This window comes from Pongo abelii, chromosome 12 (assembly GCF_028885655.2).
Source record: "Pongo abelii isolate AG06213 chromosome 12, NHGRI_mPonAbe1-v2.0_pri, whole genome shotgun sequence".
NCBI classification, from domain to species: domain Eukaryota; kingdom Metazoa; phylum Chordata; class Mammalia; order Primates; family Hominidae; genus Pongo; species Pongo abelii.
In genome coordinates, this window is record NC_071997.2 from 26,981,743 (window position 1) to 26,997,612 (window position 15,870).

At 46.0% G+C, this 15,870-nt stretch overlaps 1 protein-coding gene across 1 annotated transcript in view; it reads left to right on the forward strand.

The window, feature by feature from the left end:
- The window catches only part of CNGA3 (cyclic nucleotide gated channel subunit alpha 3), a 28,731-nt gene extending 18,453 nt beyond the window's left edge, over positions 1-10,278 (forward strand). Inside the window, exons 5-7 of the mRNA XM_002811676.4 lie at positions 1,364-1,480; positions 3,585-3,691; positions 7,519-10,278. Coding sequence (XP_002811722.1) covers positions 1,364-1,480; positions 3,585-3,691; positions 7,519-8,930 — 1,636 coding nt within the window. The 3' untranslated portion in view covers positions 8,931-10,278. The remainder of the gene's footprint in view (positions 1-1,363; positions 1,481-3,584; positions 3,692-7,518) is intronic.
- The last annotated feature ends 5,592 nt before the right edge of the window (positions 10,279-15,870 follow it).

Sequence of the window (15,870 nt, forward strand, 5' to 3'; positions counted from 1 at the left end):
AGAAAAAAAAAAGAGAGAAAAACTACTTAAAACAAGAGGAGGAAGTACTGAAGGAAGCTGCCTCTAAAGACGGGGTGCCATGGTCCCGGCAGGCCTGACCCCTCCCTGCAGGGCTCCGGGACTGGGTATCTTGGAGCAACGCTATGAGGGGGCCTTAGCATCGGCCCTGGAGGGGAGAGGGTGCTTGGAGCTGAGGAAAAGTCGATTCCAGGCTGCAGACCATGCCTCCTGAGACCATGTGAAGCCCCCATCTTGCAGAAAGAATCCTCTTCGAGCTCTGGGAACTCAAGGGGGGCTTACAAGTAAAGAGAGTTGCTTGTCTGCAGCCTCCGGTGGGCAGCCGGGGGCTGTCCCTGTGAGCCTCCTCATGTTCCCCCCACCCGAAGCATTTCGTTTGCCCTCACAAGTGGGCCGGCCACACGTAGGCTGAGGGCTTCTCTGGGGCACTGGAAGATACAAAGTTCACAAACTAACCAAAATTCAGTGGTGATAAGAGCTGTTGGGAATGTCCCGAAGCCCCGTCAGTGAGCGGCCTTGCACTTGCAGCATCCAGGTGAAGGCAGGAAGTCACTGGGGTCTCCGATGGGGCACAGGAGCACTCTGCAGGCCTGGGCCAGCGTGGGTCACATGGGATGGCAGGGGGGACACATGGACCTAACGAAAAGGCAGTCTCCAGTACAGCTTGTAAACTTGAATCTGCGGGAAATTCTAAGAATAAAAGTTGAGCACTCTAAGCTATGTATTTCATTCAGTGCGGGCCCACATAACAGGTTATTCCCAGGCTTTTGATGGAGAGGTGTGATGCAAGCCCTTGGAAATGAGCCTTTACAACGTCCGCACAAACACAGTGAGGCACGTGGAGAGGGTTCTCGAGGGAATACTGTGGGGCTCCCCAACTCTGTCTAGAGAGGCGCTGCCTCAGAACTATCCAGGCAATGCTTAAATGCACATTTCCAGGCCCAGCCCTGGAAGAGGTGAGTGGGCCCTGGGAATCAGCATTTTCTGGAAGCTCCCCAGACTTTAGCAGGCCTCTGTGACATTGCCATGCTGCGTTTTCATTCTCAGCATCCTGAAGGGTGTGGATGTTGCCGTGGGCACAGGGGAATGTCATCACCATGACCTTATAGTTGACCGTGACTTCCTGGGACTGAGCTGGGAGAGAAGGACCTCTGGAGTCTACCCTACCTCCCGGCCTGTCTTCCCCTACAGGGACTCCCCATGTGACTCCCTTGAGACTAAGAGGACTCTGTTGTGGACAGCCACATCTTGGGCTTCAGCCTGAAATTGCCCTAGGGTCTCTAAAACCCTCCAAAGCTACAGTCTTGGAGCACAGTGCGCTGTTTGTGTATGTGTGGGTTTCCAGGAAGAAGACGAAGAAGAAGGATGCGATCGTAGTGGACCCGTCCAGCAACCTGTACTACCGCTGGCTGACCGCCATCGCCCTGCCTGTCTTCTATAACTGGTGTCTGCTTATTTGCAGGTAAGCGACAGGGGTGGAAGGTGCAGCAGAAAGGGGGGAACCAGGGCACCAGGCAGAGGAGCCAGAGCTCCAACTCTCCACTCGGGAGGCCTGAGGCCTGGACCCCTCACGGCCACCACTTAGTTATTGTGCCTCAGTTTCTCCTTTTAAAAATAGAAGATTCCCCAAGAGGACCATCAGGGTGCTCTGAAGCATGGGTGGGGAATTGAGCTTCAGGTGGACAGCCAGGGTTTCGGCACTGTGGAGCCCCCTCAAGTATGAGTTGTACGAGGAGGATGCGGTGGCGGTTGCTTCTCTTTGGAGGGATAAGTGGGTGGTTCTGAACATGCAGCAGGGTGGAAAGGCAGGGGCAAGCTGCTACTATTTTTTTTTTTTTTTTTTTGAGACAGAGTCTCACTCTGTCACCCAGGCTGGAGTTCAGTGGCGTGATCTCAGCTAACTGCAACCTCCGCCTCCCGGGTTAAAACGATTCTCCTGCCTCAGCCTCCTGAGTAGCTGTGACTACATACATGAGCCACCACGCCCGGCATATATATATATATATATATATATATGTATGTATTTTTTTGGTAGAGATGGGGTTTCACCATATTGGCTAGGCTGGTCTTGAACTCCTCACCTCAAATGATCCGCCCACCTCGGCCTCCTAAAGTGCTGGGAGTCCAGGCGTGAGCCACTGCTCCCAACCTCTACTACTCTTCTAACAAGCAGAAGAGGGATTGAGGGCCTCTCCTAGGAAACCTGCTGTTTGTGAATGCAGGGACGAGATGCTGCTCCTCTCAGGGGAAGCCAGGAGCCTGGGCTTTTCTGAGCACGCCTCCAGGGTGGGGCTACCAGAGGGAATGTTCCTGAGCACGCTGTCCACCAAGGATGCAAGACAAGCTGCTGCCTGGGGGCTGGTGGGGACTTTGGGGCATTTCTGAGGAAGCCTGCAGGCTGCAAGCTACAGGGCAAGGAGGAGGGATGACCTGCTGCTCTCTCTAGGTAAGCATGAGGTTTGGGGGCCCTTCCCAGCAGGCCTGCTCTAGGACACCGATGCAGGGTACACTGTTGCTCTTCTGAGGGTACACGGGAGGGCTTAGGGGACTTCCCAAGCAAGTGTGCAGGACAGGTGTGCAGAGGCAGGTCTCTTCTGAGATGTGTGGGACTGGGATGCATGTGAGAGGAGACGATGCCTTTGGGGCTCTCCGGAGCCAGTACACAAAATGAGGATGCAGAGGCGAGTCCTGCCTATCCTTCTGAGAGTAGGCAGTGGGCTTTGGGGCGCTCCTGAGCAAGCCTGCAAGACAGAGAGCCACTGCTCTGAGAGGCTAGTCCATGAGTTTTGGGGCATTCCAGATTATGCCGCACGTCAGGGATGCCATCCACATGGAAGCAGAGGCTTTCAATTATTCGAGCATAGGGTGATCTCCTGCTCTTTGGAGGGCTTGCAGGGCAGGTGAAAAGTGGAAGAACTTGGAGCCTGTCCTAGCGAGCAGGCAGGATGGGGTGCTTGGGCAAGCTGCTGCTCTTTGGTGCACGCAGGCTCTGGAGAGGCAGGGCTGGGCACTGGTCTCCTCCAGGTGGGCAGGAGGCTTTGGGGTGCTGAGCAAGCTGCAGGTGGGCAGCAGGGGCAGGCTGCTGTGCCCGTGAGGCTAGGAGGAGAGCTGGGGGTGCTGCCTGTGTGGGAAACAGCAGAAAGATGGAGAAGGTAGAAAATATTTACTGTCTGTTCCATTGTTAATCTCTCGGAAATTCTCCTATTTTTGTTGAAATTTGACTCCAGAAAGGGCAGGTCTTTAGCCCCTTTACCTGACTCTGCCAGTGAGTCCTGGAAAACGGTACCTCCTGGGATCTTGTAGCTCTCTGCTGAGAGGCAATGGGGCCACTCTTTGGGGTCAATCCCAGCTCTTCTCAGGAGTTCTGTGACTGTGGGACAGTAAAGCTTCTCAGAAACACCTCATCAGAAGCGGGGGTGATTGCACTGAGGTAGTGACACCATAGGCAGGGCCATTCCCATGTTACATGATCCATCGTCTTCAGCACAGAGCCGGTGCCCACATGTGGGTGGTCCATGCTCCAGAAACACATGCACAGCCATCCATCTCCCACATGGCTTCTTTAGGGCCTGTTTCGATGAGCTGCAGTCTGAGTACCTGATGCTGTGGCTGGTCCTGGACTACTCGGCAGATGTCCTGTATGTCTTGGATGTGCTCGTGCGAGCTCGGACAGGTGAGTGTGCCCCGGGCCTGGGGAGGGGACCATGGCCCCCACAGGAGTGTTCCGGGAGACTGGTTCCAGCATGGTGGATGGGACGTTACCTACCTTTGACCATGAGAGGCCAGGCAGGTCTGGGGACCTCCGATCGTGAGGGTAGGTGGTGCGGCCACAAGCCCCTCTACACAGAACCCTTGGACAGGACACTGAGCAGGGGCCAGGACACCTAAGCTCTGGGCTCTGCTCTTCCAACAAGCTGTGTGACCTTGAGCAAGTCAGGCTGTCTCTCTGGGCCTTGTTCTTGTCACCTCTGAAATAAGCAGGCCAGGCCAGGTACAGTGACTCACATCTGCAATCCCAGGACTTTGGGAGGCCAAGGTGGGCAGATTACGGGAGGTCAGGAGTTCGAGACCAGCCTGGCCAACATGGTGAAACCCCATCTCTACTAAAAATACAAAAATTAGCTGGGCCCGCTGGCATGTGCCTGTAATCCCAGCTACTTGAGAGGCTGAGTCAGGAGAATCGCTTAAACCCTGGGAGGTAGAGGTTGCAGTGAGTGGAGATCATGCCACTGCACTCCAACCTGGGCGACACAGCAACATTCTGTTTCAAAAAAAAGAAAAAGAAAAAAAAAGAAAAGAAACAAGCAGGCCGAACTGCAATCTTGAAGGACCCCTCCAGCTCTCACTACTCGACACTGGGGTGAGCAGGAAGAGCTCAGTCAATCTTGGAGTTTCTCTTCTCGGACAGTCAGAGGATACAGGATGTGTTACTTCGTGGCTTTCAGAGGACTTTTAACATGTGGAGAACAAAAATCTGAAATAGGGCCCAGGTGAATGAGGACTTCCTTCAAATCATCTCTGATTGGGGATGGGAAAGGATATTCACCGCTTCACATTTCTTGGGTGCTGAACTGTGTGCCCTTGGGACATCTTTTTCTAATCTGCACAAAGACATTGGCTAAGCTGGTAGAGGCCCTGTTTCCGAGATTTTTGAACTAAAAACTGTGCCAGGCCAGGCATGGGTGTAGGCACCTGTAATCCCAGCACTTTGGGAGGCCAAGACAGAAGGGTCATTTGAGGCAGGAGTTCCAGACTAGCCAGGGCAACATAGCAAGACCTTGTCTCTACAAAAAGAAAAAATTAGCTGGAAGTGTTGGTATGTGCCTCAGGAGACTGAGGTGAGAGGATTGCTTGAGCCCAGGAGGTCAAGACTGTAGGGAGTCATGGCCTCGGGTTACAGAGCAAGACCTTGTCTCAAAAAAAAAAAAATGATAAAATAAAATAATGCTATGCCATAGCTGTTGACATAAACACCAGCAGATCACAGTAGCCAACCTCCGTGTGGCTCCACGTACAAAACATTTCAAGTGCGTCTTGCTTCTTCATTAGCAACACTGCATGAGACAAGAAGCACAGGCGTGATTACCTCCATTTTGCTGATTTAGAAACCAACATCAGAGACACCAAGTGACTTGTCCAAAGTCCACAGTCACTGCCCAGCCACGCCAGACTGGTCCCCTGTTTGCTTCCACACTGGTGCCTAGCATCATAACTTAGAAGACCTCAGATACACAGGCTGAGGCTTGCGTGGGTGACCTAGTCAGCCCTGGCCATCTGCCCCGCTGCTGCGGTCATGTTAATCTCCACAGACACACGAGCTCTGTAAGTGGCCCATTGGGCTGATGGTCCCTGGTCTCAGCCCAGCTTCAGTGGGATGTGACACCCTGACTCAGACATTAACCCTACACCTTCTTGTGCTTGGGTAGTATCCTAGGCAACCCAAGATTCAGCAGGAAGCTGGGAGAAAGGGAGGCACAGGAGTCACACTCCAAGGAAAACATCATTAGAATTGAGAGAAGACATCTTAAAGAAGTGGGGAGGAGGCTGGAGGCACAGGAGGCTACATAATGATCAAGGCCCTCAGTAACGCATGTATAACAAATAATGCTAAGAAGAACTGGGGGCTGAGAAGTGGGGGCAGAGTGGGGCGTCCTACCCCAGTCTAGCCTCAGTGGCCTTGCATCACCCGCAGCCCTAGCATCACCTGGAACTTGCTAGACTTGCCCCCAACTTCCAGGAGGCAACTCTGGGTTGCAGGCTAGCACTCTGTGTTTCACACAGCCCTCAGGGAAATTCTGATGCTCACCACAATTTTAAAAGGACTACTTCTATTATTCTCTCTACTTTCGTGCATGTTTGAAAATGTAAAAACAAAAAAGAATGCAGGTCATGGCCTCCTTGATTGATTTCACCCATCATAATGCCCCTGGCTCTAGGTGTCCAGCCCATCTCCAGACCAGATTCTTTGGGGGTGGGTCCCGAACTTCATATATTTTAAAAGCCTCTTGGGTAACAGTCATGTGCAACCAAAGAAAGCTGTGTTCCTGGAAGTGTTTTCAAAAGGCAGGTTGCGCCCCATTGCTGAATGGTGAAATCAATTTGGGAGGCCATGGCCTGTGTTTTTTACATTTTTATTATTAATATTTTCAAATGTATGCAAAAGCAGAGAGAATAGTGTTATGAATCCCCGTGTACCCTCACCCAGCTCCAGCTGTTATCAGCATTCTGCCCATCTTGTTTCATCTGTTCCTTTTCTTGTTTCATCCACCCTTTTCTTGTTTCATTTTCCTGTTTTTGTTTTTGCTTTTTTGTTTCATCCACCCTTTTCTTGGCTGGCGTAAGCAAACCCCAGGCAGTAAGCACTTTAGCGTTTTGAATAGAAAATAGAATGTCTCCGGAAGTCAAACTCACTGTGCCAAAGGGAAGAGTTAGGCTTGGGAACTGAGTCATGCAAAAGCTGCCTTCCTTTTCTTCCCAGATAGCTGTAATTTCACATGCTTACTTTATCTTATGTAAAATGTAGTTTGCATAATTTGCTTTTCCTCCACTCCCTTCTTTTCACATGTAGATTCACTGAGTGCTAATCAAAGCCTCACAAGAATGTAACCAGTGGCCTCATTGCCTACCCACCCTTTCTTTTCTTCTCTCCTCTCCTGCCTGCTGCCTGCTCTGTCCCCTTTAAGCATTGACATCCTCAAAACCCTCTTTGGAAAAAGCTCAGGCCACACATCCTACTGTGACTTGTGTTTCTTTCTCCTAGGTGTACGTACCTTCAACCTGGGTAAAAATAAACCTTTAAATCAATTGAGATCTGCCTCCATCACTTTTTTTTTTTTTTTTTAAGACTCAGAGTCTCACTCTGTTGCCCAGGCTGGAGTGCAGTGGTGCGATCTTGGCTCACTGCACCCTCTGCCTCCTGGGTTCAAGTGGTTCTCATGCCTCAGCTTCCCGAGTAGCTGGGATTACAGGGGTGCCCCATCACATCTGGCTAATTTTTGTATTTTTAGTAGAGACAGGGTTTCACCATGTTGCCCAGGCTGGTCTCGAACCCCTGACCTCAGGTGATCTGCCCGCCTCAGCCTCTCAAAGTACTGGGATTATAGGCATGAGCCATGGCACCCAGCCCTCCATCACTTTTTGATTTACAACATGTATCTCTAATTTTAAAGGATCCTTTTTTAAAATATGTATATAATTTCCATTTATCTTTTAAAATTTAATAATCATTCCTTGTTATCATCTAATACCTAATTTATATTTAAATTTACTCAATCAACCTGTTTTAAAAAAAAATTCAATAGAATAGATTAGAACCTCATAGAATGGAAAATATCAGAGTGCATTTCCTGTAGTAATGGTAAGTGTTGTTTTTGAAATCATTTCTATTATATATGTATCCCTGCATACTGTGTAGCCGTGAGGTAAAATATGTTTCTTTGTACTATGGTCAAAAAAAGTCAGCCTCTGTGATGCCCAAGTGACCTCCATCTTCTTCTTTAGGTTTTCTTGAGCAAGGCTTAATGGTCAGTGATACCAACAGGCTGTGGCAGCATTACAAGACGACCACGCAGTTCAAGCTGGATGTGTTGTCCCTGGTCCCCACCGACCTGGCTTACTTAAAGGTGGGCATAAACTACCCAGAAGTGAGGTTCAACCGTCTACTGAAGTTTTCCCGGCTCTTTGAATTCTTTGACCGCACAGAGACAAGGACCAACTACCCCAATATGTTCAGGATTGGGAACTTGGTCTTGTACATTCTCATCATCATCCACTGGAATGCCTGCATCTACTTTGCCATTTCCAAGTTCATTGGTTTTGGGACAGACTCCTGGGTCTACCCAAACATCTCAATCCCAGAGCATGGGCGCCTCTCCAGGAAGTATATTTACAGTCTCTACTGGTCCACCTTGACCCTTACCACCATCGGTGAGACCCCACCCCCCGTGAAAGATGAGGAGTATCTCTTTGTGGTCATAGACTTCCTGGTGGGCGTTCTGATTTTTGCCACCATTGTGGGCAATGTGGGCTCCATGATCTCGAATATGAACGCCTCGCGGGCAGAGTTCCAGGCCAAGATTGACTCCATCAAGCAGTACATGCAGTTCCGCAAGGTCACCAAGGACTTGGAGACGCGGGTTATCCGGTGGTTTGACTACCTGTGGGCCAACAAGAAGACGGTGGATGAGAAGGAGGTGCTCAAGAGCCTCCCAGACAAGCTGAAGGCCGAGATCGCCATCAACGTGCACCTGGACACGCTGAAGAAAGTTCGCATCTTCCAGGACTGTGAGGCGGGGCTGCTGGTGGAGCTGGTGCTGAAGCTGCGACCCACTGTGTTCAGCCCTGGGGATTATATCTGCAAGAAGGGGGACATTGGGAAGGAGATGTACATCATCAATGAGGGCAAGCTGGCCGTGGTGGCTGATGATGGGGTCACCCAGTTCGTGGTCCTCAGCGATGGCAGCTACTTCGGGGAGATCAGCATTCTGAACATCAAGGGGAGCAAGTCGGGGAACCGCAGGACGGCCAACATCCGCAGCATCGGCTACTCAGACCTGTTCTGCCTCTCAAAGGACGATCTCATGGAGGCCCTCACTGAGTACCCCGAAGCCAAGAAGGCCCTGGAGGAGAAAGGACGGCAGATCCTGATGAAAGACAACCTGATCGATGAGGAGCTGGCCAGGGCGGGGGCGGACCCCAAGGACCTTGAGGAGAAGGTGGAGCAGCTGGGGTCCTCCCTGGACACCCTGCAGACCAGGTTTGCACGCCTCCTGGCTGAGTACAACGCCACCCAGATGAAGATGAAGCAGCGTCTCAGCCAATTGGAGAGCCAGGTGAAGGGTGGTGGGGACAACCCCCTGGCTGATGGGGAAGTTCCCAGGGATGCTACAAAAACAGAGGACAAACAACAGTGAAAATGCAGCATCTGTCTCCTACTTCACAGGGTCGACGGTCAGGGTGACGTTATGTGGCCACAGCTGTGTGACATGGAACTTGGTCAGGGTTTAATTCCAGCTCTACTCACCCTTTGAAAGCTGTGTGACTGCCTGAGAGAGCCTGTTTCTTCACCTAGAAAATGGGACTTTTTGTCTCAGTCCCAGTGAAGTGCCAGGTTTGATTGTGAAGTCCGCATGAAACACTGCACCAAGCAGGGCTTTGCGAGGTGCAAGGTGTCCCCAGTCCAAGTTTATGAAAACATGCACACAGGACTCTCATTACTTCTTTATGGAATCCGCAAGGCGTTTTTAGGCTTTTTAATCTAATTTTCTTATAAATGAAAGATTATTTAGTCACCTTTCTCCTCTCCAACTTCACTCCACCACCACCTGATAATAGGTATATAACAGGAAGCTGAAGGTACAACATAGTGACTAAAATTCAGACTTACACAAGACAGTTTGAGGCATATTTCTGAATCTGGTATCACCTCGTGTGTTCTTTGGGGCCCTAGAAACCCTGGCCTTTGGGAGTGCTATGGCAAGTAGAAGTTCTGTACGATGGAAAGAGGCTGCCCCATTTGAGGTCACTTAAAATCTGTGAAGCAAATCCAGACTCCTTGCCGTTCAGCCACTGTGAAACCAGAATCTGCTTCACAGAAAAAAGCATCTCAGTTAGGAGAAGAGACATCCCGTCCTCACTTGCCAAAGAGATTCAAAGACAGCCCCTATCCTCCATTCTTGAGTCAGGGCCCTAGGTGACCTATTCTAACTCAAGGAGGAGAGCTATGTACAGGGAGAGCATTTTACATGGAAGGCTGGAATGGTGTCCTAAACCAAAAAAGCTGACAACTAAGAGTTTTAGAAGATTAGACCATTAGGAACGTATCTTTGCAAACTGCCCATTCACCCATGAACAGGAAGCCTCAAGATCCCTTGGAATTGCATCCCGAGGCAAAGCTTTTGGCTCACTGAAAGCTCACAGATTGCAGAAATTAGCTTTTTTAAAAAACAAACCCCAGTAAATATAATTTCATTAACATTTTATAACAGATTTGTATTTTTGAGTTCCATGATTGCAAATTGTGACCTCAAATTCCATCCTTCACTTATGTAACATGTTGCAAATTACCCAAAGATGAGACTTTCTTCTTTCTTTCCTTTTTCCTTTCTTCTTCCTTTCCTTTTTTCTTTCTTCTTCCTTCTTTCTTCCTCTTTCTCTCTCCCCTTTTCCTCCTCAAAATGTATATATTTTAAAAGCCTTAACTATTAGTTATGCCTGCATTCATATTTGCACAGGAAAAATAAAGACCTGGATTTAAAAATAGGAATGACTCTTGCTTCAGCTCTTGCCATAAGGGAAGTTTCAGTCCCAGAGTATGTTTCTAGGGCAATGGCTTCCCTAGAAAGAATAGGTGCTGATGTGGGGGATGGCACACGTTCCAAGAAAGTGACAAAGCCAAGTGCTGTTAAGGGCACAAACCAACAAGAACTCTCATTCATTGCTGGTGGGCATGCAATATGGCAATTTGGAAGACAATTTGGTAGTTTTTGTAAAGTCAGGCATATGCTTTAGCATATGATCCAGCAATCACACCCTAGGTATTTACCTAAAAGAATTTGAAACTTATATGCACATAAAAACATGTATATAAATGTTGGTAGCAGCTTTATTCATTATTAACAAAAATCTGGAAGCAGTAATAATATCATTCAATAAGTGAATGGATAGATAAACAGTCAGGTGAGGTGGTGTGTGCCTATAATCCCAGCTACTAAGGAGGCTGAGAAGAGAGAATCATTTGAGTCCAAGAGTTTGAGGACAGCCTAGGCAACATAGCAAGACCCTGTCTCTAAAAAAAAAAAAGGAAAGAAATAAAAAACAAAGTAAAACAGTGGTATATTTATACAATCACCGTATAACCAAATACTACTCAGGAATGAAAATGAATGAGCAATTCATCAAGGGCAAAAGATTCCATTTGTATGACATTCTGGAAAAGGCAAACAATGATGATGGAAAACAGCTCAGCGGTTGCCAGGGGTTGTCAGGGGTGTAGAGGCTGATTGCAAAGGAGATCACGGGGGAGTTTTTAGTGTGATGGAACTGTTTTGCGTGGTGTTGGGGTGGTGGGTATATGACTGTGCGTTGTCCACTCTCACAGAACTGTATACCACAAAGAATAAACTGTAATGTATGAAATTTTAAAATATCAACCCGAATGTGGGCAATACAAGGATGGAAAGCAGATTGTGACAAATGAATCTAGCTATCTTAGAAATATATGACATAACTTTACTGAAGGACATAGGGTAAAACGATGACCTAAGTAATGTTAAAAATGGTGCTTTGAGTAGAAACTAAGGCTAAAGATGAAAAGATGTGACATGAATACTGTACTCTAGTTGTAAATTTGTTTCACATGGAGATATGCGTTACTAATTCAGAATTACATTATACTATGGATAAATGCATGAATGAGTGAATAAATAAATAAATAAATGCTTTAGAAAATGGAAGCCAGATTTATCATAGTCAGAAAAAGAAGTTACAAATAAGACCACACAAGATCAGAATGAACCCTGTGGTACTGGATTGAAATCAGACATTAGAATGAACTCATGTTTATTTATATATCCAGGTAGACAGATGCAGAAATGATTGTAGGTATGTGTGTGTGTGTGTGTATATATATATGTATATATATGTTGGTATACATAGATATATTTCTAACTCTGTGTACCAAGTAGGCTTGGCAGTGATACCTATTACAAAGAGCACACCAAGCACCCAGATCTTGGTTTCCAAATATCTTTCTCCAATAAAAGGAACCAGGGCTGATTCTAGGGCTGAGATGGGGAAAATATACCTTATTATTATTATGGTAGAAACTTCATTAAGATTTTTGGGATTCTGGAAAAATGGTGGTGGTGGCAGTGTAGTTTGTTGGGCTCTCTAAGTACTCACATAAAACACAGCAAATAAGATAGCAAATCTAAAGATCCACAGACAACATCTGACATCTCTGAGGATATGAAAACACCCAAGTCACCAACAGGTGCTCACTAAAAAGCATGGAGAGCCTGTCTGAGAACAGCTGGAATTAAGGGAGATTCTGTAGGGATCAATTTGTGGGTGACAGCAAATTGACAATGATGCTGCAAGATTGATGTGCAGGGACACTCTGGGTGCTGCACACTCTGGATGTTCACAGAATAAAGCTTCTTTATTTGAGAAATATCTATTCAGATCCTTTGCCCATTTTTACATTGGGTTATTTGTTTGCTTGCTATTGAGTTGTTTGAGTTCCTTATATATTTTAGATATTAACCCTTATCAATGTATGGTTTGCAAATATTTTCTCTCATTCTGTAGGTTGTCTCTTCACTCTTGATTGTTTCCTTCGCTGTGCAGAAGCTTTTTAGTTTAATGTAATCCTATTTGTTTATTTTTGCTTTTGTGGTCTGTGTTTTTGGGTTCACATCTTTAAAAATAATTTCCCAGATCAATGTCATGGAGGATTTACCTTATGTTTTCTTCTAGTATGAAAGAAGCTTCCTTCTAAGACAAAACCCCTCACTGAGAGACATCTTGGAGTAAAATCCAAATTGATCACAGGACAGAAATGGTAGTGACAAAGGAAAGAAAAAGTTTAGATAAAAGAGGGTAGAGAAGCAGAGGAGGTAGCACTACTTCATATATATTTTTATCACTTTGAGAAAACAGCCAGAGAGAGATTTAGAGAACTATGAAGTTAGAAAAAAGTAAATCGTGTTCCATCTCTTCTCTCTAAAGTATAAGCACATTCAACTCACTTAGAAGATGAACAACAGAAAAGATGCACCCTCACATTTCATGCAAAGTCTTTATTAAAAAGACAGCAAGGAAGAATCAGTTGGAGTATAACATCTCTGCAGATAATGAAACCCACCAGAAAGACATGCCCACAGAACGGGCGTAAACTGACTCATCATTTCAAAACAAGCCAAAAGAAATGAAGAGAATGATAGATGCTATTAAAAAAACAAAACAAAACAGCATAAACCAGAATCAAGGATGAGGTGATTGAGGAAAAGGAAGATTTGACAAGAGCTGTAACAGAACTCCGAAAAGTACTAGAAATAAAAGAACAAAAAATAATTCCAAAATAAAGACTGAATTAAAAGGAACAGAAGAGCAAATAAACATAGTAAGCAATGTTTTAAGAGAAATCAAAGATGGAAAGGAAAAATGTCTTAAAAATCAAAAAAGATATTCCAAATATGACATTTGGGAAAGGACAAAATTATGGCAAAAGTAAAAAAAAAAAAAAAATTAGTGGTTGCCAGGGGTTGGGGGGGCGGGTAGAAGGATAAACAGGTGGAGCACAGAGAGTTTCAGGGCACTGAAAATACTCTGTATGATACTGTAGTGGTAAATACATGTTGTTATACCTTTGTCAAAACCCACAGAATGTTCAACACCAAGAGTGAACACCAGTGTAAACTATGGACTTCAAGAGAAAAATGTGTCAGTGTAGGCTCATCTGTCACAGCAAATGCACCTTTGATACCAATTTCAAAAATATGAAGTATGTTGCAGGTATATGGGAACTTTGCTGTGAACCTAAAACTGCTCTTAAAATGCTTTTTTTAATCAAAAAGAAATGAAAAAGATAAAAAGAATTTGTGAGAAAAGTGATGGAGAATAAACAACAAAGATCTAACATGTTAATAAGAATCCCAAACAAGTACCAAAGCACAGGAATAGAGCAAAACACTAAAACTTATCATTTAAGAAAAGTTCCTGAAATAAAAATTAGCTTGAACTAGATATTGAAGAAACATTCTGTATTCTCGGAAAATTGAGCCAGAAAATTGGCACTGAGACATATGATAGTAAAACTTACAGACTCCAGAAGAAAAGAAAAAATGTTTTTGACATTCAAGCAAAAAGACAAAGTCACTTACAAGGGGGTAATATCAGATTGCCTTCAGACTTTTATAAAATAGCACTTCATGCTAGAAGACAATGAAATAACACATGCACAATATTCAAAGACAAAAAATATGAGCCACAGATTTTATGTCCAACCAAACTGGCCTTGAGGTAGAAAGGCTGCAGATAAACAGTTATAAACATGCAAAAACTCAGGAGTATTGTTTTCATGAGCCCTTCCTGAGCAATCTACAAGAGAAGACCCTCAGAAGACCAAAAAGACTGGGAAAATATTGACATAAGGCCAAGTACTCTGCTCACTGAAAAAGCTCAGAACAATAACACAGTAGCAATGAGTGCCCATAGCACCCAGATTGTAGTCTCTAAATACAATTTCACATTTAAAGGAACCAAGATGAACCCAAAACATTTTGTTTTGCCAGAAAGCAAGGGAATTATCAAAGACACTGAGATTATGTCAGTAGAATATAGAATCCAATTTGAATGCACTTCCACTGGCCAAAGATGGGAGAATTTGAGCATCACAAAGAAAAATAACTGCAATTACATGTACTAAGTCAAATATATTTTTAATGGTCACCATTACAGCTTATTCCAAAAATTGTCAAAGGGAAAGAATCAAGCAGTTATGCTGACTTTCATATACAAAAACTAGATTTCAGAGTAACCTAAACAATTGAGGAAGGAAAGTTATTTTTCTTTTCTTCTGTAGAGTCAGGATCTCACTATGTTGCCCAGGCTGGTCTTGAACTTCTGGGATCAAGCAATACTCCCACCTCTGCCTCCCAAAGTGCTGAGATTATAGGCATGAGGCACCATGCCCAGCTGGAAACTTCTGTCTTTATAGAATAATTCCAACTAAAAAATATTATCTCATAGAATATTGGATCTAGGCAATCATATAAAATGGATGTCAAAACCACTAGTTGCAAAGTTGATGAGGAGGGGGGCAGAGCTAGATAGCCAAAGAGAAGCCTGCAGTGATTGTTCCCCCACCACACACACACAAGAATGCAAAATTGAACAACTACCCACACACAGAAGCACCTTCATAAGAACCAAAAATCAAGTTTGCAACCACAGTACTGGTTTTAACATCATATTAAGGAAAGAGACACTGAAGAGGGTAGGAAAGACAGTCTTGAGTTGCCCACACCACTCCTCCCCTATCCCTCAGCAGCAGCTGCATGGCAAGAAGAGAGAATCTGTGTGCTTGTGGCGGGGAGAGTGCAGTGATTGTGGAACTTTGCATTGGAGCTCAGTGCTGCCCTGTCATAGCAGAAAGCAACTCAGGGCAGAACTCAGCTGACACCCATGAAGGGATTTAGACCAGCCCCAACCAGGCAAATTGTCCATCCCAGCAATCAGAACTCGAGTTCCAGCAAGCCCTGCCGCTGTGGGGCTAAAGTGCTCTGGGGTGCTAAGTAAACTTGGAAGGCAGTCTAGGCTGCATGGACTGCAATTCCTGGGTAAGTCCTGGTGCTGTGCTGGACTCGGAGCCAGTGGACTTGGAGTGCATGCAACCTAGTAGGGTATCAGCAGAGACAGTCAAGAGAGTGCTCACATCATTCCTCCTGTAACCCCATGCAGTGCAGCTTGCAGCTCCAGGAGAGACCCTCTCTCTCTTCTTGAGGAGAGGAGACATGAGAGTAAAGAGGATTTTGCCTTGCAATGTGAATACCAGCTCAGCCATAGTACAATAGGGCACTAGGCAGAGTCATGAGGCCCCCATTCCAAGCCCTAGTTCCCAGATGACATTCTAAACACCCCCTGGGCCAAAAGGGAACCTGCTGTCTTGAAGAGAAAGATTCAGTCCTGGCAGAATTCATCACCTGCTGACTAAAGAACCCCTGGGCCCTGAATAATAAATAGTGGTAGCCAGGCAGTGCTCACCAAGGGCCTTGGGCAAGACTCAGAGCTGTACTGGCTTCAAGTGTGACCCAGCACATTCCCAGCTGTGGTGGCTATGGGGAGAGACTC